Raw genomic sequence first — 23,078 nt, forward strand, 5'->3', positions numbered from 1 at the left:
ATTTTTTTATTTTTTTACATCTTGTCAAACATAGAACTGTAGTATAGTTTACAGTGCCAGTCAAAAGTTTGGACACACCTACTCATTCAAGGGTTTTTCTAAATGTTGTTCTATATTTTACATTGTAGAACAATAGTGAAGACATCAAAACTATGAAATAACACATAGGGAATCATGTAGTAACCAAAAAAGTGTTAAACAAATCAAAATATATTTTATATTTGAGATTCTTCAAATAGCCACCCTTTGCCTTGATGACAGCTTTGCACAATCTTGGCATTCTCTCAACCAGCTTCACCTGGAATGTTTTCCCAACAGTCTTGAAGGAGTTCCCACGTATGCTTAGCACTTGTTGGCTGCTATTCCTTCGCTCTGCCGCCCGACTCATCCAAAGCCATCTCAATTGGGTTCAGGTCGAGGGATTGCGAAGGCCATGTCATCTGATGCAGCACTCCATCACTCTCCTTCTTGGGAAATAGCCCTTACACAGCCTGGAGGTGTGTTGGGTCATTGTCCTGTTGAAAAACAAATTACAGTCCTACTAAGCCCAAACCAGATGGGATGGCGTATCGCTGCAGAATGCTGTGGTAGCCATGCTGGTTAAGTGTGCCTTGAATTCTAAATAAATGACAGACAGTGTCACAAGCAAAGCACCCCCACACCATAACAGCTCCACCTCCATGCTTTACGGTGGGAACTACACATGCAGAGATCATCCGTTCATGTGCACCACGTCTCACAAAGACACCGCGGTTTGAACCAAAAATCTCAAATTTGGACTCCAGAACAAAGGACAACTTTCCACCGGTCTAATGTCCATTGCTTTTGTTTCTTGGCCCAAGCAGGTCTCTTCTTCTTGTTGGTGTCCTTTAGTAGTGGTTTTCTTTGCAGCAATTCGACCATGAAAGCCAGATTCACACAGTCCCCTCTGAACAGTTGATGTTGAGATATGTCTGTTACTTGAACTCTGTGAAGCATTTATTTGGGCTGCGATTTCTGAGGCTGGTAAGTCTAATGAACTTATCCTCTGCAGCTAACTCTGGGTCTTCCATTCCTGTGGCAGTCCTCATGAGAGCCAGTTTCATCACAGCGCTTGATGGTTTTTGCGACTGCACTTGAAGAAACTTAAAAAAGTTCTTGACATTTTCCGGATTGACTGACCTTCATGTCTTAAAGTAATGATGGACTGTCGTTTCTCTATACTTATTTGAGCTCTTCTTGCCATAATATGGACTTGGTCTTCTACCAAATAGGGCTATCTTCTACCCCCTCCCCCCCGGTAGTGTATTTCTGTTGATTCTGTTGTAAGTTAATTAAACTCATACTCGAATCAGATGAAAATGGAAACCAAGCTTTCTAGCTAGCTAGCTACCAAAGTTGTCCGGTGAGTGTCTAACTTTATTCATTAAACTTCCTAATAAACTGAGAAATATGTGTGCCCCAGGCAGGACAAAGATTTTTGCATGCATGATATAAGTTACACTCTAACAAATACTGGGTTGTTTGGATGACCAAATTGCTGGGTTGCATGCATTGAGTCAATAGTTGGGTTGTTTTTTGTAAAAACAGCCAGGTTGGATTGTTGGTGCTGGGTTATGGATATTTGATCCAGCCAGTGGGTTAATTCTCCCGCCACCAGCGTGTGAAGTCCACCAGAACGTGAGCAAGGGTCAAGATGTGGCAACCTACAAGTCTTCTAGTTCTAGTGCGACTGAGTGACTGACTGAGTGGAAAACGGCCAACGATATTTCGTGTTTTGGCTGACTGAAAACCGTGAAAATGGTAAGTAACAAACATTACGAATTATGAATTTGATGGTCATTCAGGTTAAATAGGTTGTCCTATCATAATTAGGTAGCTAGCTAATGTTAGCAAGCGACCGTTAGCTAACTAGCTAGCCATTTTCGGTGTTAATATCTCTGGCTGTGGTAGCTAACGTTAGCCTCGTGACCATGCTCGCGACGCTAGCATACTGAAGTGTTGTCGCTGAATATAGCTAAATATGCGTTTTTGGCGACCTTTGGCTAGCTAGCTAGCCTCATAGCCTCACCAGAGCCTAATAGAACCATGTAGCCACTTTGGGACTAGATACATTACATGCACCATAGATAGTCTGGCCTTCACTTGCTCTATTGGTCATGTGCACAGATATTCTGTCACAGTGACCAACCTGACACACATCACAGGCAGGGAGCAGCTCATGGGCACTTAGGGGTAAAGTGCCTCGCTCAAGGGCACAACAGCAGTAGGTAGTATAAAGTGATATTGTAGCTGCTAACCAGTGTCAGTCAGTGCCATTGAAGATGAGGGAGGATGATTATTTGTTTTTATGAGCAGGGCCTTATTTATACTACAGCATATTGGATGACTGTCATTCATATTCCATTCTCCCAGCTAAATGTAACATTGATAGGTTTAGGCTACTACATGAAACTCACATTTTCCCTGTAGCCATCATGAAGTTGCTACAACCTAGCCTATGAATGAACGTTTACAACGTAGGTGCACAGGTTGAGAGAATTATTAGTAATCAAGGTGACAGACAGTGAGACATTCACTACTGCCTTGCACACTCTTACATTTTAGTCATTTAGCAGACACTCTTATCCAGAGTGACTTACAGGAGCAATTAGGGTTAAGTGCCTTGCTCAAGGGCGACCATTTGGTTACTGCCACAACACTCTTAACCACTAAGCTACCGCCGCCTCTTGCCTGCATCTAGCTGATCTAGTGTGTAATCATTAGTCCAACAGTTGCAGATGAGAGTTTCTATTGGACAAATTCAGGTATGTTTATCCCTGTTTCGTTCTGTTTGCTTTCTTTAAAAAAAAGTTTTTCTACATAATCGGCTTAATGAATCACACGCTATCACTTTCATAGCAGCCACATAGAAACAGCATGATCACTTTGCTCGTTGTTTATATTATTATTTCTCGCAACTATCCCTGCGCTCTCATCCTCTCACCTTTTCCCTTCACTTGTAGACTTCAGTGCACAACACATCAGCTGTCTGCGAAAAAACCTTTCCAAGCCAAACCTTCATATTATTACCTCTAACCGCTACACACAGCCAACATTGTTGTCACTCCATAGTCAACTAGAACTGCTAGAACTAGCATGTTAGTAAACCCACTGCAGTACAGTGTACATTCAGAAAGCAGTTTACACCGGCAGGCCCCGGTGGCAATACATTTTCTAAACCAAAAGCTTACCTTGACTTGGAAGAGTTTCAGTGTTGGATAGCCATAGCCAGCTAGCTAACATAGCATCCCTCTCTGTTTGAGCCGGGTGTTTGAGTAGGCTAATCTAGCTAGCTGCATAAGCAGTTTAGCAGTTACACCTGCGGGCCCCGGTGGCAATAAATTAATAAAATCTAAAGCTTATCTTGACTTGGAAGAGTTCCAGTGTTGGATAGCCATAGACAGCTAGCTACGATAGCATCCCTCTCTGTTTGAGCTGGGTGTTTGAGTAGGCTAAACTAGCTAGTAATTTTGAAAGAAATGAATTTGTTCGAAACTGTTCAACTATTGAGAACCATGAGCCTCCTTGGTTTTGTATTGAAGTCAATGTAGCCAGAGAAGGAAAGAAGCTAGCTGTCCTCCGGCTACACCATGGTGCTACGCTACAGAGTGCTGCTGAGGCTACTGTAGACCATTTGGTGATGTGAATATAATTAGCATAGTTTTATCTAAAAAGGATAACCATTTTATAGTGTCACAAATTTTAGGATGGTCCTCCCGTTCCTTCTCTGAGGAGCCTCCACTGCTGATAACCCTCTGGCTGCCGGATCACTCCCTGCAGATTTCCCAACAGGCAGCTAGGGATTCGAACCAATAACCTGCCGGTAATCAGCCTGCCTTTCTAACCTTGAAGCTACTGCCGCCCCTATTCATTTTGCTCTTTCCTCACTCCCTTTCCTTTTTTCAACCATTTGACCTGGCTTATCAACCCTTCCCTCCTCAAAGTATGTAATTTAGAAATGTGGGTAAAACTATCCCTTAAACTCTCCCCCCTAGCGGTTAAGCCTATCCATTAAGAGCGTTGGGCCAGTAACCAAAAGGTCGCTGGTTTGAATCCCAGAGCCAGCAAGGTAGAAAAATCTGCCGTTCTGCCCTTCAGCAAGACAGTTAACCCCCAACAACAACTGCTCCCCAGGCGCCATTGATGTCGATTAAGGCAGCCCCTGCACCTCTAATTCAGAGGGGTTGAGTTAAATGTGGAAGACGCATTTTGGTTGAATGCATTCAGTTGTGCAACTGACTAGGGACCTTTCTCTTTTGTAGCAGAGGAGATAGACCAGGATATGCTCTTACTTATGGATGACTCGACTATAGCCTGAAGTTAAAGAACATAAAAGACTTAAACGCAGTGAGTATTCTTTAAACCCCACCTTTTTTATACACAAGGGGAGGTCACATTAACACATAGGACTGTGGACACACCAAGCGACACACCAAGCTTGAGCAATAGCCGGGTCTTGCCAGGTATACTGTATGTTGAAAGATTATGTGTATTTTGAAAAATGGATTGTTTAAAGGAATTTATAATTCATTGATTACTTTCCTTTCCAGTCCTCATATTCTAAAATGTTATGATTTCTATCTAACAGTTTTGGACCAACATGGTTGAGTACCTGCGCCAGGCAGAGGTGACCAGACCCTACCCCTTTGTGTTGGTGCTTGGGGACTACTCACAGGTTTTTACAGTCATTAGTGGACAGGCATTGGAGCAAGGTACATTGCTTGGGACACTGGATGTGTGCTTCAAGTCCTATTATGTGTTTGATATCAACTTTCCAAGACTGTGTACCCCAGCATGGTAAGTACTACAGACCCCAGTGTATCAGCTGCCAGGAACAGAATCCCTGCAGTAAGACTGTTGCGAGCATGTCTTTTAGTCATGCTTAGTCCATTAGTCCATGTCCTTAGTAGAGTGACCTTCAAACATAATATTTTATACTTGTTCTCTGTGTAACATTGTTTTGACTTGACCATTATTGTTTGGCAAAACAGCATGATGTGTGTGTGCTGTCACCTAAAATAGCCTAAAATAGCTGAAGTGTGTTAGTGAATGTGCTAATCTATTGATTAGCTCTGGAACTGGCTGATCTGTGTTAATACCACTTAAGACACTGTCTCACGGATGCATGCTTTGTTTTTCTCAGATTGCAATCTGAGTGTGCACATCAAGTTCAGCTGAGGCTTTAGTCTGATGTTTGGACTGTTTGGTTCATGAAATAATATAAATCAACTTTAATAATCAATTCTATTTTATGAAATAACACATAGACAATAGGGCTTTGTTTCAATTTGCTTTAAAAAATATATACACTGCTCAAAAAAATAAAGGGAACACTTAAAACAACACATCCTAGATCTGAATGAATGAAATAATCTTATTAAATACTTTTTTCTTTACATAGTTGAATGTGCTGACAACAAAATCACACAAAAATTATCAATGGAAATCAAATGTATCAACGGATGGAGGTCTGGATTTGGAGTCACCCTCAAAATTAAAGTGGAAAACCACACTACAGGCTGATCCAACTTTGATGTAATGTCCTTAAAACAAGTCAAAATGAGGCTCAGTAGTGTGTGTGGCCTCCACGTTCCTGTATGACCTCCCTACAATGCCTGGTCATGCACCTGATGAGGTGGTGGATAGTCTCCTGAGGGATCTCCTCCCAGACCTGGACTAAAGCATCCGCCAACTCCTGGACAATCTGTGGTGCAACGTGGCGTTGGTGGATGGAGCGAGACATGATGTCCCAGATGTGCTCAATTGGATTCAGGTCTGGAGAATGGGCGGGCCAGTCCATAGCATCAATGCCTTCCTCTTGCAGGAACTGCTGACACACTCCAGCCACATGAGGTCTAGCATTGTCTTGCATTAGGAGGAACCCAGGGCCAACCGCACCAGCATATGGTCTCACAAGGGGTCTGAGGATCTCATCTCGGTACCTAATGGCAGTCAGGCTACCTCTGGCGAGCACATGGAGGGCTGTGCGGCCCCCCAAAGAAATGCCACCCCACACCATGACTGACCCACCGCCAAACCGGTCATGCTGGAGGATGTTGCAGGCAGCAGAACGTTCTCCACGGCGTCTCCAGACTCTGTCACGTCTGTCACATGTGCTCAGTGTGAACCTGCTTTCATCTGTGAAGAGCACAGGGCGCCAGTGGTGAATTTGCCAATCTTGGTGTTCTCTGGCAAATGCCAAACGTCCTGCACGGTGTTGGGCTGTAAGCACAACCCCCACCTGTGGACGTCGGGCCCTCATACCACCCTCATGGAGTCTGTTTCTGACCGTTTGAGCAGACACATGCACATTTGTGGCCTGCTTGAGGTCATTTAGCAGGGCTCTGGCAGTGCTCCTCCTGCTCCTCCTTGCATAAAGGCGGAGGTAGCGGTCCTGCTGCTGGGTTGTTGCCCTCCTACGGCCTCCTCCACGTCTTCTGATGTACTGGCCTGTCTCCTGGTAGTGCCTCCATGCTCCGGACACTACGCTGACAGACACAGCAAACCTTCTTGCCACAGCTCGCATTGATGTGCCATCCTGGATGAGCTGCACTACCTGAGCCACTTGTGTGGGTTGTAAACTCCGTCTCATGCTACCACTAGAGTGAAAGCACCGCCAGCATTCAAAAGTGACCAAAACATCAGCCAGGAAGCATAGGAACTGAGAAGTGGTCTGTGGTCACCACCTGCAGAACCACTTCTTTATTGGGGGTGTCTTGCTAATTGCCTATAATTTCCACCTGTTTTCTATTCCATTTGCACAACAGCATGTGAAATGTATTGTCAATCAGTGTTGCTTCCTAAGTGGACAGTTTGATTTCACAGAAGTGTGATTGACTTGGAGTTACATTGTGTTGTTTAAGTGTTCCCTTTATTTTTTTGAGCAGTGTATATATATATTCTTGTACATTGTGGACAATTATCTGCTCTGATGTATATGTAATGAAATGCAGGCAAAACTAATTAATTATTTGACATTCAACATTATATCTTGATTGTGTGTAGGAAAAGGAGGGGGTGGGATGGTAGAGAAGGCATAAATATATAAGCAACATTTAAATTAAGATTACACTGATAATAACCAAAGTATTACATAAAAAATTACCCAGCTGCTGGGTCAATCCCCCAACCCAATGTGCTGGGTTTATGTCACAACCCAACACGCTGGGTTGTTTTAACCCAGCATTATAGTCTAATTTACCCAGCAGCTGGGTCAAGCGCTCAACCCAAGGCACTGGGTTAGAAGCACAACCCAAACCCGCTGGGTTAAATTAACCCAATGATGTGTTTGTCCAATATTGACCCAGCGCTGGGTTGTCGAAATGACCCAAATTTGGTTATCTTTAACCCAGCATTTTGGAAAATAATATGAATTGCCATATTAGGCATTAATCAATTTCTACCAGCCAAAAAAAAAGGTGTTCTGAAATTGTTTTCAGTATCATAAGTTGGTTTTTGTTTTGTGTTTTGTGATTGTTTCAGTGCAAGCTTTGGACTTCCACAGGGCCGCCATCTCCAAAGTTCACTCAAAAAGGCAATAGCTCTGAACTGGGTTTCATTTAGTTTTTGTTTTAATTATTAAACAGTTGTTAATTATCTTTTAAACTTCCATTGGTTTAAATCTATTGCTCAGTTATCACTTGGCTCATAAATAATTATGTAGTTGCCCCTTTAAACATTCTAAGGTCCACATCCCCATAATGTTCACATTTCTCTCATGTAAATGTTATAGCTACATAAAAATATTAAATAAACCATTTATTATGAAAATGTCCAGTCTGCTCTTTTCTTCATTACCATGCTGATTTCAAGTTGTATTGGATTTATTTTTGATATGTTAAGACATGGAATACATGTTTAGTATATTTACTACATTTAGTATGTTTAGTTTTTTCTATGAAAAGTAAGTTCATTTAAAGTTATGTGATTTGGTTTATGTAGATACAACATTTCAATGTTGTTAACACACTGTAACCAAAAAAAAAAAAAGATTTAATTTGCATATTCATACTGAGTTTTCAGGAAATTTGCAGCAAACAATAGAATGTTCGCCACAAGTTTCCCAGAATAGTTCACAAGTTGACACATATTTACTGCAGCAGTTTGCCACAAAACTAATTTGCATGTGAAAATATGAGCTTGCTGCAAATTTGCGACAAATTGACCAAAGGTTTGCCACAACTGTTTGCCAGTAGCCTGTTTATTCGGTAAGGGTTGTCTATTGCAGTAGGTTGACCGTTCATAGCATCAAATGTTGTAGCCAATTAGGCAAGATACCAATGACAATGGTAACTGAACCACCAAGTAGATGAAACATCATGATTGAGGTGTGTCTTGAGTATCTGCCATTTGTGAGGGATGGCAGTTTGCTAATAAACAAAGAGAAGGGTTTTATTGGTTCCTATAAAACAACTGCTTCTCATTACTGCCTGGAAGCACAGTAACGGTAATGTCCTGTACGTCTTGGTTCACCACTGCTTACTTATAGGCCAGAATTCAATCGCGGCAAATTGAGTGTAAGCTTCCTGCATCTTGGACACATAAAGATGTAGGATCTTAATTTGATCACCCTGTTGCAGGAGAACTTTCCTACAATGCAGGAAATGTAAAACGTGTAGTGTATTTGAGGTTTAAAAAGGCTTCTGAAGTTTGAAATTCCCACTTTTAAATTTCAGACTTGATTTTCCCTTACAAAAAATCTATCAACCTCTACAAAAATGTCCATTAAATTATATATTCCACATAACATTTTACATTTACATTTACGTCATTTAGCAGACGCTCTTATCCAGAGTGACTTAGAGTTTGTAATAATAAATAATAATATGCCATTTAGCAGACGCTTTTATCCAAAGCGACTTACAGTCATGTGCGCATACATTTTTTATGTATGGGTGGTCCCGGGAGCGAACCCACTACCCTGGCATTACAAGCGCCGTGCTCTACCAATTGAGCTACGGAGGAGTGAGTGCATACATTATTTTTACATACTGGCCCCCCGTGGGAATCAAACCCACAACTCTGGCGTTGCAAACACCATGCTCTACCAACTGAGCTACATCCCTGCCGGCCATTCCCTCCCCTACCCTGGACGACGCTGGGCCAATTGTGCGCCGCCCCATAGGATTGTTTTCCTGCTGTAGCAAACTGTATCTATAGTCGCAAAATCCCTGGAGATTAAAATAAATGTCCTGTTTTTTCCCGAAATCCCGGTTGGAGGTTTCCCAGAATCAGGAGTGAATAAGGAGGAAATCTGATTTCCTACAACCAGAATTTCTGGAAAAACAGGGAATTTATTTTCAAGTTCCAGGAATTTTGCAACCGTACTTATAACTGTGACAATCAAATGCACCGCTGAGAGCAAACATTGAATTCTGAACATGGTTTCCTTTTGGAACCTGAATTTGTAATTTTATTTCATTTTTGATTATATTTTGTAATTTTTTTTCTAGGGGGTAGATCAGCTTTAACATTGCAGATAGATTGAAACTTCCATCAATGTAATTGTCTGCATCACTTCCAATCCACCATATGTTTTTTCCCCCGCAAATATATATATATATATATATATATATATATATATATATATATATATATATATATATATATATATATATATATATATATATATACATACATACATATAAATACATATACAGTGGGGAAAAAAAGTATTTAGTCAGCCACCAATTGAGAGAGGCCTGTAATTTTCATCATAGGTACACGTCAACTATGACAGACAAAATGAGGAAAAAAAATCCAGAAAATCACATTGTAGGATTTGTAATGAATTTATTTGCAAATTATGGTGGAAAATAAGTATTTGGTCAATAACAAAAGTTTCTCAATACTTTGTTATATACCCTTTGTTGGCAATGACACAGGTCAAACGTTTTCTGTAAGTCTTCACAAGGTTTTCACACACTGTTGCTGGTATTTTGGCCCATTCCTCCATGCAGATCTCCTCTAGAGCAGTGATGTTTTGGGGCTGTCGCTGGGCAACACAGACTTTCAACTCCCTCCAAAGATTTTCTATGGGGTTGAGATCTGGAGACTGGCTAGGCCACTCCAGGACCTTGAAATGCTTCTTACGAAGCCACTCCTTCGTTGCCCGGGCGGTGTGTTTGGGATCATTGTCATGCTGAAAGACCCAGCCACGTTTCATCTTCAATGCCCTTGCTGATGGAAGGAGGTTTTCACATTGCCCCATTCATTCTTTCCTTTACACGGATCAGTCGTCCTGGTCCCTTTGCAGAAAAACAGCCCCAAAGCATGATGTTTCCACCCCCATGCTTCACAGTAGGTATGGTGTTCTTTGGATGCAACTCAGCATTCTTTGTCCTCCAAACACAACGAGTTGAGTTTTTACCAAAAAGTTCTATTTTGGTTTCATCTGACCATATGACATTCTCCCAATCCTCTTCTGGATCATCCAAATGTACTCTAGCAAACTTCAGACGGGCCTGGACATGTACTGGCTTAAGCAGGGGGACACGTCTGGCACTGCAGGATTTGAGTCCCTGGCGGCGTAGTATGTTACTGATGGTAGGCTTTGTTACTTTGGTCCCAGCTCTCTGCAGGTCATTCACTAGGTCCCCCCGTGTGGTTCTGGGATTTTTGCTCACCGTTCTTGTGTTCATTTTGACCCCACGGGGTGAGGTCTTGCATGGAGCCCCAGATCGAGGGAGATTATCAGTGGTCTTGTATGTCTTCCATTTCCTAATAATTGCTCCCACAGTTGATTTCTTCAAACCAAGCTGCTTACCTATTGCAGATTCAGTCTTCCCAGACTGGTGCAGGTCTACAATTTTGTTTCTGGTGTCCTTTGACAGCTCTTTGGTCTTGGCCATAGTGGAGTTTGGAGTGTGACTGTTTGAGGTTGTGGACAGGTGTCTTTTATACTGATAACAAGTTCAAACAGGTGCCATTAATACAGGTAACGAGTGGAGGACAGAGGAGCCTCTTAAAGAAGAACTTACAGGTCTGTGAGAGCCAGAAATCTTGCTTGTTTGTAGGTGACCAAATACTTATTTTCCACCATAATTTGCAAATAAATTCATAAAAAATCCTACAATGTGATTTTCTTGATTTTTTTTTCTCAATTTGTCTGACATAGTTGACATATACCTAAAATGAAAATTACAGGCCTCTCTTATCTTTTTAAGTGGGAGAACTTGCACAATTGGTGGCTGACTAAATACTTTTTTCCCCCCACTGTACATACATATACACTACTGTTCAAAAGTTTGTGGTCACTTAGAAATGTCCTTGTTTTCGAAAGAAAAGCAATTTTCTTGTCCATTAAAATAACATCAAATTGATCAGAAATACAGTGCAGACATTGTTAATGTTGTAAATGGCTATTGTAGCTGGAAACGGTTGATTTTTAATTGAATATCTACAATACATAGGCGTACAGAGGCCTATTATCAGCAACCATCAGTCCTGTGTTTAAATGGCACGTTGTGTTTGCTAATCCAAGTTTATCATGTTAAAAGGCTAATTGATCATTAGGAAACCCTTTTGCAATTATGTTAGCACAGCTGAAACCTGTTGTGCTGATTAAAGAAGCAATAAAACTGGCCTTCTTGAGGCTAGTATCTGGAGCATCAGCAATTGTGGGTTCGATTACAGGCTCAAAATGGCCAGAAACATAGAACTTTCTTCTGAAATCGTCAGTCTATTTTCTTTAACCAATTATGGTCTTTAATGAAGGGCCGACAGACAAGTTCCTTACTTTTTCCCTCTTCCACTTTCCTCTTCCATTTCTGCGGTAATGCTGCAATTATTTGGTTGTAATTTTGGGTAGAGCAGACATTTCCATATGTTTTTGTTAGCTGCAGGTGCTCCACCAGTCCTACCTGTGATAAAATTTAAGAAGATTATACATTTTTTAAACATTAAAAAAAAAAAAAAAGGTTTTTTATCAATTAGTATATTTGAGTTTAACCACAATATTTGTTGCATTATTTGTTCTGTAGTTTCTGGAGGATTACATTGAAATTGCAACCAACTTTCTATGGCTTGTTTTAGAAATAGTGATATTTGGGAAATGATTTCCTTTTCAAATAACTGAAAGTGAGAGGTTGTAATCTGAATAAAGGGAAAAAGGCCATTCTTGAACATGGGGTGAGACAATCTTACTAATTTCCTAGAGAACCAGTTCGGATTTAAATATAACTTTAATATGACATAAGCTTTTAGTGATAGGTCTAATGCTTTAATATTTAATCATTTATGTCCTCCGAATTCACATTCATTATATAAATAGGCCCGTTTAATTTTGTGTGGCTTGCCATTCCAAATAAAATTGAATCTTTTTTTCTCATACAATTTTAAAAACTGTTTGCTAGGCGTAGGCAAGACCATAAGCAAATAGGTAAACTGGGATAATACTAAAGAGTTAATCGGGGTGATTTTTCCACAAATTGACAGGTATTTACCTTTCCATGGTAGCAAGATCTTATCTATTTTTGCTAACTTTCTATGAAAATGTATGGAGTGAGATCATTTATTTCATTTTGGATATGTATTCCGAGTATATCCACATTACCATCGGACCATTGTATTGGTAAACTACATGGTAATGTAAAAATTGTATTTTTTTTAGTGATCAAATACGTAATATAGTATATTGATCATAATTTGGTTGTAATCCAGAGAGGTTATAAAATGTATCTAGATCCTCTATGAGGCTGTGGAGGGATTCAAGTTGTGGATTTAAAAGAAAACATGAATCATCAGCGTACAATGACACCTTTGTTTTTAAGCTCTAGATTTCTAATCCCTTGATAATATTGCTGGATCAGATTTTTATAGCTTACATTTCGATGGCCATAATAAATAGATATGCCGATATTGGACAACCTTGTTTTACTCCTCTTGACAGTTTAAAACTTTCTGAGAAATAGCCATTATTTACTATTTTACACCTAGGGTTACTATACATGATTTTAACCCATTTTATAAGAGACTCTCCAAAATTGAAATGCTCCAGGCATTTATATATAAACTCCAGTAGTACTTTATCAAATGCCTTTTCAAAGTCTGCTATGAGTAGCAGGCCTGGTTTTCCAGATTTTTCCTAGTGTTCTATTGTTTCCAGTACTTGCCTTATATTATCTCCAATGTATCGTCCATGTAAAAAACCTGTCTGATTAGAATGAATAATGTCCAACAATACCTTTTTAATTCTATGTGCTATACATTTTGCTAGAATTTTTGCATCACAACACTGAAGTGTAAGGGGCCTCCAATTTTTTAAATGGACTGGATCTTTATATTTCCCACTTCATTATCCTGTTTCAGTAATAATGAAATCAGACCTTCTTCTTGAGTGTCTGATAATTTACCATTTACATAGGAGTGGTTAAAACATGCTAATAACGTGCCTCTGAGTATATCAAAAAAGGTTTGGTATACCTCAACTGGTATGCCATCCAACCCTCGAGTTTTCCCGGACTTAAAAGTCTTTAATTGCATCCAGAAGTTCCTCCTTTGTAATTTCACCTTCACATGAGTCTTTCTGTATGGCTGTTAATTTTACATTATCAATAGAAAAAATATCCCTACAATTAGCATCAGTTAGAGGAGATGGAGGCAACTGAAACGAAAACATATGCTTAAAGTACTTTGCTTCCTCTTTCAAGATATAATTGGTAAATCATGGGTGACTGTCATTTGTAACCAGTTTTAGTAAATTATTTTTGGTAGCATTTCTATGTTGAAGATAAAAAAATAATTTGGTGCATTTTTCCCCATATTCCATCCAGTTTGCTTTATTTTTGTAATATATTACACTTGATCTTTCTTGAATAAGTTTTCCATTCATTTTTGTTTCTTTTACCAATATCTTTGTTCTCTTCTCTATGTCATGTTGATTTTTCCTAATGCAGTGTTTCACAATCCATTCCTGGGGGACCTCTCAGGGGGTGTAAAATTATGCCCCGGCTCAGCGCTAATACACCTGATTCAACTAATCAAGAGCTTGGTGTTTAGTTAAATCAGGTGTGTTAGTGCTGGGCTATAAATGGGGTGAATCATATACAATTGTCATTTAGTTATGCATTGATGTTAAAGTGAAAATTTGACTTAAGTGTAAGTTAGGATTCACCCCATAGTTTAAAAATGGAATGTCATGCAAAATCATACGTTATCAGTTAGTGTTGGGGGTGAAAATCGATACACTTACATTTCACAATATTATTTTGGATGATATTATATACAGTAGATACTTTGACTCTAACTATGACATTATTTGTATTTTTTTCGTAGATAGCTTTAGCTAGCACTAGTCGGCTGTACTCGCGCCAAAACTCCAGTAATTTTCATCTTATAGCTTGTTCTCCTCTTTTAAAATAATTAGTCAACATGTTTTCAGCACTTTTATATGACTGATCAAAAATATTTTGATCATGCTCTCTCTTGTCCCTCTGCAGCAGACATACACTGAGTATATAAAATATTAAGAACACCTGCTATTTCCATGACAGACTGAACAGGTGAATCCAGGTGAAAGCTATCATCCCTTATTGATGTCACTTGTTAAATCCACTTCAATCAGTGTAGATGAAGGGGAAGAGACCGGTTAAAGAAGGATTTGTAAGTCTTGAGACAATTGAGACATGGATTGTGTATGTGTACCATTCAGAGGGTGATTGGGCAAGAGAAAAGATTGTGCCTTTGAACGGGTTATGGTAGTAGGTGCCAGGCACACCGGTTTGTGTCAAGAACTGCAACGCTGCTGGGTTTTTATGCTCAATAGTTTCCCATGTGCATCAAGAATGGTCCACCACCCAAAGGACATCCAGCCAACTTGACACAACTGTGTGAAGCATTGGAGTCAACATGGGCCAGCATCCCTGTGGAATGCTTTCGACACCTTGTATAGTCCATGCCCCGACGAATTGTTTGGTATACTCAGTGTATAGTGAGCAATATGTTTGGAACATCAAATCACAATAAAATCACAGTATCGAATCACATACATATAGAACCATGAGGATCGTGAGAATCACAGTACATTTCGTATTGGCATCTAAGTATTGTATCATGAGGCCCCTGGCAGTTCCCAGCCCCATTATCAGTCCACTGTGATTTAAATCAAATACCTTTTCCTTGACACTCTTTCAGACTCAGAGACCACAGAAGACGAAGGTGGAGACCCCATTGAGACTAAAGAAGGAAGCAGAGGTCTTCAGGACCAGGCTATGCATACAGGTACGGTGTCTTTTCCAATCATCCCTATTTCAAATGCATGAAGGATAATGTATGAAATGTGAACAGTTTCAAGTGTGTTACTGTTACACATCGTCAGCTACACTACATGACCAAAAGTATGTGGACACCTGCTCGTCGAACATCTCATTCCAAAATCATGGGCATTAATATGGAGTTGGTCCCCCCTTTGCTGCTATTACAGCCTTCACTCTTCTGGGAAGCTTTCCACAATCCACAAGAACATTAGTGAGGTCAGGCACTGATGTTGGGCGATTAGGCCTGGCTCGCAGTCAGCGTTCCAATTCATCCTAAAGGTGTTCAATGGGGTTGAGGTCAGGGCTCTGTGCAGGCCAGTCAAGTTCTTCCACACCGATCTCGAAAACTATTTCTGTATGGACCTTGTTTTGTGCACGGGGGCATTGTCATGCTGAAACAGGAAAGGGCCTTCCCCAAACTTTTGACACAAAGATGGAAGCACAGAATCATCTAGAATGTCATTGTATACTGTGATGTTAAGATTTCCCTTCACTGGAACTAAGCCCGAACCATGAAAAACAGCCCCAGACCATTATTCCTCCTCCACCAAACTTTACAGTTGGCACTATGCTTTGGGGCAGGTAGCATTCTCCTGGCATCCGTCAAACCCAGATTCGTCGGTCGGACTGCCATATAGTAAAGCGTGATTCATCCCTCCAGAGAACGCGTTTCCACTGCTCCAGAGTCCAATGGCGGCGAGCTTTACACCACTCCAGCCGACGCTTGGCATTGCTCATGGTGATCTTAGGCTTGTGTGCGGCTGCTCGTCCATGGAAACCCATTTCATGAAGCTCCCGACGTAGTTATTGTGCGGACGTTGCTTCCAGACGCAGTTTGGAACTCAGTAGTGAGTGTTGCAACCGACGACAGCCGATTTTTATGCGTTACGTGCTTCAGCACTCGGCAGTCCTATTCTGTGAGAATGTGTGGCCTACTACTTCGCGGCTGAGCCGTTGTTGCTCCTAGATGTTTCCACTTCATACTAACAGCACTTACAGTTGATCGGGGCAGCTCTAGCAGGGCAGAAATTGGACAAACGGACTTGTTGGAAAGGTGGCATACGGTGCCACATTGAAAGTCACTGACCTCTTCAGTAAGCTAATGTTTGTCTATGGAGATTGCATGGCAGTGTGCTCGATTTTATACACCTGTCAGCAACGGGTGTGGCTGAAATAGTCGAATCCACTAATTTGAAGGGGTGTCCACATACTTTTGTATATATAGTGTACATTCTAGACATTTGTTTGCTTGATTGAAGGGCATGGCCTCTAAAATATTATAGTTTGAGAACACATTTACATTACATTTACATTTTAGTCATTTAGCAGACGCTCTTATCCAGAGCGACTTACACATGTGTAGTATTCGAGTTTCATGGTAGTTATAGACTTTTTAATCATCACATTCTCTGCACCAGATAGCTCAATATAATGTATGCCATTAGTTGGTTTCACAGAATTATCTGTCTAGAAAGGAAAATGGTTTTCCATGGTTGCTATCAATTTGAATGGGAACATTGCTCTTTATAAATCCAGGGCTAAGGCATATTTCTCATATCTGTTACTCGTAATTGCAGGTCTTGTGTAAGCTTACAGTGTGCTTATATGTAACAATATTTTTTGCATGTCTGAAGCATATATCTGAGCCAGCCTTTGTTATATTAACTATGCCAACTGAGGTACACTTCCCTTCTGGAATATTTAACGTTTATTAAAGTATTTCAAGTAGAAACTAATGACTGAACTATAGGCTAAACACACAAAATTATAATATTTTCATGTTTTATCTTGCCACAGGGGACAGAATGATGGACAGCTGGGGCGAAGGACTTCAAAACATCTCCAAGCCCGCCAGGCAAGCAAACAGTGTGGAGTAAGCACAAAGGGGTCAAGCTTCTGATTGGAGCATCATATGTTAATCTAACCCGGCCAGTAGGGGAGTCCAATGAAAGTCTGTCTTTAGCTAGCAGTTATTATGACAGCAGTTTCAGTATCTATAAAGGGATACTCAAACTATACTCCTTTAGGTAAACATTACCAAGAAGCCTGGATAATACACGTAGGAAAGCATAAAAGATTAAAGCGCACCCATCTCAAAGACAACATATACAACACACATTTTTTTCAGTTGACTTACTAGTAGTACACTGTGCAACACATAATAATGCTTCATGAAGTGGATTGTTGCCCCTGTGAAAACTCCCACTTGAGAAAGTATGAAGTTACTTGGATGTGTGTATTAATTTGCTGTCACCACATGACTGGAGGTGCAGGTGATGTACTGAGCAGGATCACTCAGAGTATGTATTATTTGAGTAAGTGTAAGAACAGATTTCACTAATGATTAGTAAACATTCCTTAAAGACACAATCGACGATTGATACATTTTGGGACTTTTGTAATAAAGATGTGTATAATTTCAGCTAGTAGTTTTGAAAGTGGTACTCACGAGCCAAAACGGGTCCCCTTTTTTTGTGTACTACATCATCCAATTGTGTACTACGTCATCTATTCCGTATAATATGTTATGAATTTTGCATGTCATATGATATCATACAAAATTTGTAATTCGTGTGATATTTTACAAATCCAATTTGTACAATATGTTACTAATTTGTTGTGCTTAAGATCCCAGAGTGTATCTTTAATGATATACATGTATACCCCTCAAACTCAACTCTGGACCTCGAAGCCAGTTCCACTGCGTTTTTTCATTGTTCCCCTCTAATTAGGGACTGATTTAGACCTGGGACACCAGGTGGGTGAAATTAAATATCAGGTAGAACAGAAAACACGCAGGCTCTGGCCTCGTAGGGTAAGCGTTGAATACCCCTGATACACAGTGCCTTGCAAAAGTATTAATCCCCCTTGGCGTTTTTCCTATTTTGTTGCATTACAACCTGTAATTGAAATGGATTTGTATTTGTATTTCATGTAATGGACATACACAAAATAGTCCAAATTGGTGAAGTGAAATGAAAAAAAGGACTTGTTTCAAAAAATTCTAAAAAATAAATAGCGGAAAAGTGGTGTGTGCATATGTATTCACCCCCTTTGCTATGAAGCCCCTAAATAAGATCTGCTGCAACAAATTACCTTCATAAGTCACATAATTAGTTAAATAAAGTCCACCTGTGTGCAATCTAAGTGTCAAATGATCTGTCACATGATCTCAGTATATATACACCTTTTCTGAAAGGCCCCAGAGTCTGCAACACCACTAAGCAAGGGGCACCACCAAGCAAGCGGCACCATGAAGACCAAGGAGCTCTCCAAACAGGTCAGGGAGAAAGTTGTGGAGAAGTACAGATCAGGGTTGGGTTATAAAGAAATATCGCAAACTTTGAACATCCCACGGAGCACCGTGAAATCCATTATTAAAAAATTGAAAGAATATGGCACCACAACAAACCTGCCAAGAGAGGGCCGCCAACCAAAACTCACGGACCAGGCAAGGAGGCCATTAATCAGAGAGGCAACAAAGAGACCAAAGATAACCCTGAAGGAGCTGCAAAGCTCCACAGCGGAGATTGGCGTATATATCCATAGGACCACTTTAAGCTGTACACTCCCCAGTGCTGGGATTTACGGAAGAGTGGCCAGAAAAAAGCCTGGTGTTCCCCAAAAGGCATCTGGGAGACTCACCAAACATATGGAAGAAGGTACTCTGGTTAGATGAGACTAAAATTGAGCTTTTTGGCCATCAACGAAAACGGTATGTCTGGCGCAAAACCAACACCTCTCATCACCCCGAGAACACAGATGTTTTTCATCAGCAGGGACTGGGAAACTGGTCAGAATTGAAGGAATGATGGATGGTGCTAAATACAGGGAAATTCTTGAGGGAAACCTGTTTCAGTCTTCCAGAGATTTGAGACTGGGACGGAGGATCACCTTCCAGCAAGACAATGACCCTAAGCATACTGCTAAAGCAACACTCGAGTGGTTTAAGGGGAAACATTTCAATGTCTTGGAATGGCTTAGTCAAAGCCCAGACCTCAATCCAATTGAGAATCTGCGGTATGACTTAAAGATTGCTGTACACCAGCGGAACCCATCCAACTTGAAGGAGCTGTAGCAGTTTTGCCTTGAAGAATGGGCAAAAATCCCAGTGGCTAGATGTGCCAAGCTTTTAGAAACATACCCCAAGAGACTTGCAGCTGTAATTGCTGCAAAAGGTGGCTCTACAAAGTATTGACTTTGGGAGGGTGAATAATTATGCACGCTCAAGTTTTCAGTTTTTAGTCTTATTTCTTGTTTTTTTTCACAATAAAAAATATTTTGCATCTTCAAAGTGGTAGTCATGTTGTGTAAATCAAATGATACAAACTCCCAAAAAATCCATTTTAATTCCAGGTTGTAAGTCAACAAAATATGAAAAATGCCAAGGGGGGTGAATACTTTCGCAAGCCACTGTATACCACTTGATTCTTAAAGTGTATAACTTGTCAATTGTAATGAAACACTGTATAGCCTCAACCCAAGGTTAAAACTATAATTATGATCTCATGGATAGCCGGTCCTTGCATCCATAGCTCTGTCTATGAGTTTGAGAGTGGTTACATTTCTCCAGCCCCATCCCTCAGCTGTTTACCAAATCAGTGGTGGGGTGGAGCGCTTTGTTATGGTTAAACTGCAGATTGCCACTTTAAGCATCAACTTGCTTTCTGGCCTTTATTCAGATGAATTCCCATTTTGGCTCACGCTTTCCTTCGACTCCCCTATTGCAATTTTTCTTTCCATTTTGACATACACATCAGTCATTGAATGAAAAGAAAGAAAGTGGGCAAATGTTTTACGCAAGCAACCAGCTACTGTACACCAAACATTTCAAATTTTGGAGCATTGCCATGCTTCATTAGCTTTGTTTGGACTTCACATGGGTGCACTGTGTGGCTATACAAACTACTGTTTCATATTTTCCCGAGAATAAATCACTTTTCCCTCCAGTAACATAGTTGTAGCTCCTCCAGTGACAGGCATGAGGCAAGAGGTCTTGATTCAAATACAGGGCTTTAATGCTGGTCAACCCGTGAGAACTGGTTTAAAGAAAGAAAAAATACATTAACAAAATAATGCCATATGCATGTCTCACACATCTGGCGTTATAATCAAGCTCATACAGCTAGCCACTTTATGTATATTTTACACCAAAACTGACGCACGTAAACACAAACACCCTCATAGCAAAATAAGTAGTCAACAAACCTCATTGCTGCTTATCACACAGAGGTACTAAACATCCTTTTAAATGTCCTTTATCTTCTTCTGTATACTTTCTTTGTAAGTATGCACTTAAACACGATAACAGTGGAAAAATAATTCGCTTTTGGCGGTAAAGTTTTCTCGGTGCGTCGCTAAAGGCGCTCGGGTGACAACACTCGGGCGGAACCAATAATTAGTTCCGTCTTGCTGTAAACGTACAATTCAGAAGAAATTAAATAATAAAAAGTGCAAATACATGAAATAAACTGGCGACAGAGGCAGTTACACTCCCACCAAATCACAAGTGATTTCTTAAAACTTGGAGACAAACCTACTGCATGAATAAATAAAATGAAACTCTGTCCTAATAAACAACTAATAAACTGTGTGTGAGTGTATGATAGAACCATCAGTCTGCTTCTAGCAATGTAACTGTTTTCTGAATGGGTCTCTCCAGGTAAACAGGTTTGGCTGTACGCTTTCCTCTTCCATCCAGGGAGGAGTCACTGATGAGTAACTTGAGTCTCCTCACTCTTTCATCACTTCCAGGATAGACCTCGATGACTCTTGCTAGCTTCCATTGGTTTCGTGGTGTGGCAGCATCTTGTAACAGAACAATGTCACCGACCTTTGCATTTCTGCGATCTTTGGTCCACTTCTGTCTGTGTTAGAGATTCAGGAGATACTCTTTTTTCCATCGTACCCAAAAGTTGTTGGTTAAGAGTTGAACTCTGCGCCATCTTTTGCGGAGGTAGAGATCCTCCTTGACAAACTTTCCAGGAGGAGGGAGAATGATTGTGGATTTCATGGTCAAGATGTGGTTTGGTGTCAAGGGCTCTGGACTGGTAGAATCGTTCAGATGATCAGTGGTTAGAGGTCTGCTATTCACAACCGCCATAACCTCATATAGAAATGTTCGTAGGGAAGAGGAGTCAAGTTGTCTGGACGACTGTTCTAGAATGGACGCCAGGACACTTCTGATAGTGCGGATTTGTCTTTCCCAGACTCCACCCATATGACTTGAGGCAGGGGTGTTCATGATGAGCTCGCAGCCCAAATCTTTGAGCTCTTCTTGATCCATCTCTTTCAGTGCTTCAATGAACTCACGCCTTGCTCCGACAAAGTTTGTCCCTTGATCACACCTTATCTGCCTTACTGATCCACGAATGGCGATGAATGAACGCAGAGCATTGATAAAGGCATCTGAGGTCAAGTCATCAAGTGCTTCAATGTGAACTCCTCTTGAACACATGCAGGTGAGCAACAGCCCATAACGCTTTAGCTCCTTTCTTCCTTCCTTAATGTGAAATGGTCCGAAGCAGTCCATTCCACAGTAAGTGAATGGAGCAGTTGTTTCCATCCGCTCTTCTGGAAGGTCTGCCATCCTTTGTTGCTCTGTGCATCTTCGGAACCTTCTGCAACTTGTGCACTTGTGAATATGGGATGAAACAAGCTTGCTGCAACCCAGGATCCATATGCCATTGGATCGGAGTTCATTTATAGTCATTCCTCGACCTTGATGGTACACTCTCTCATGATAGTGTTTGACGAGCAATGCAGAAACATGACTGTCTCTAGGAAGTACTGCTGGATGCCTCACATGTGGATGTAGGGCAGCATTAGCTAAGCGGCCTCCTACTCTGATTACACCTTGATCATCCAGGAACGGACATAGTTTGTGCAACTGGTTGGCTTTGTCTTTGACCTTCGTCTCCTTATGATGTCTAAGGCGTTGAATTTCTTGAGAGAGAGTTGCTTCCTGGACCATCTTGATTATGGTCAGCTCCGCCTCTTTCCTTTCCTCCAAGTTCGAGGCCTCACAGGACTTTGGCTTGAGACCTTTGATTTCCTTAGCACGGCGCTTGAGTCTGGCAACAGCCTTCACCATTCTTGCCCAGTCTGAGAACTTGTGTAGACGATCCAAAATTGTTTTTGCTTCTTCTGCCTGAGTGTCATGAACCTGAGCTTTCTTGACCTCTGGGTCACTGCTCTCGATCTCTCCCACCATGACAACTCCAGTTGGTAGCTCTTTTTGCCAAAGAAGGTCTGGACCTGTGAACCAGTTAGAAGCTGTGAGTTGTTCTGCTGTGACACCCCTTGAGGCGTGGTTAGCTGGGTCATCTTCTGAAGCCCTTTCTACAAAATCAGATTCCAACACCTTGATGACGTCTGTTGGAAGGACTACTTCTTTGATCTGTGTTCTACAGACATAGTGCACTTCGTTTGGGAGATTTGGAAGAACTGATGTCACTTGCTTCACAATGACTTGATGGCTTATTCCAAAGGCATCTCCAAAGTCAAGACATGGGTTGCCATAGCCGACTACACTCCAACCCAAGTCTGTTCTCTGAGCAAAGGGCTCATTTTCTTCTCCAGCAACCACTTGTCTTGGTACAAGAGCTTGAGGACAGTTGTAGCCAATTAGTAGGCCGATGTCACAGCTCTGCAGAGGAGCAATTTCATCTGCAATGTGCTCAAGATGAGACCATGCCTTGGCAGTCTCTGGTGTGGGAATATGATCTCTGTTTGCAGGGATGAATTCTCTTGAGTAAGTTACTGGCAGGTAGATTATCTTATCGGAGTAGAATCCTCTTATTT

The 23,078-nt window shown here is 41.0% G+C and overlaps 1 protein-coding gene across 1 annotated transcript in view; it reads left to right on the forward strand.

Annotated features, from left to right (window-relative positions):
• LOC311143741 (striated muscle preferentially expressed protein kinase-like) overlaps nucleotides 1-23,078 on the forward strand; it is a gene marked incomplete at both ends in the record, with an annotated part of 131,903 nt that overhangs the window by 17,502 nt on the left and 91,323 nt on the right. Inside the window, 2 exons of the mRNA XM_084179615.1 lie at nucleotides 15,154-15,240; nucleotides 17,073-17,141. Coding sequence (XP_084035741.1) covers nucleotides 15,154-15,240; nucleotides 17,073-17,141 — 156 coding nt within the window. The remainder of the gene's footprint in view (nucleotides 1-15,153; nucleotides 15,241-17,072; nucleotides 17,142-23,078) is intronic.

Source organism: Coregonus lavaretus (assembly GCF_964263955.1).
Source record: "Coregonus lavaretus genome assembly, chromosome: 16".
NCBI lineage: Eukaryota > Metazoa > Chordata > Actinopteri > Salmoniformes > Salmonidae > Coregonus > Coregonus lavaretus.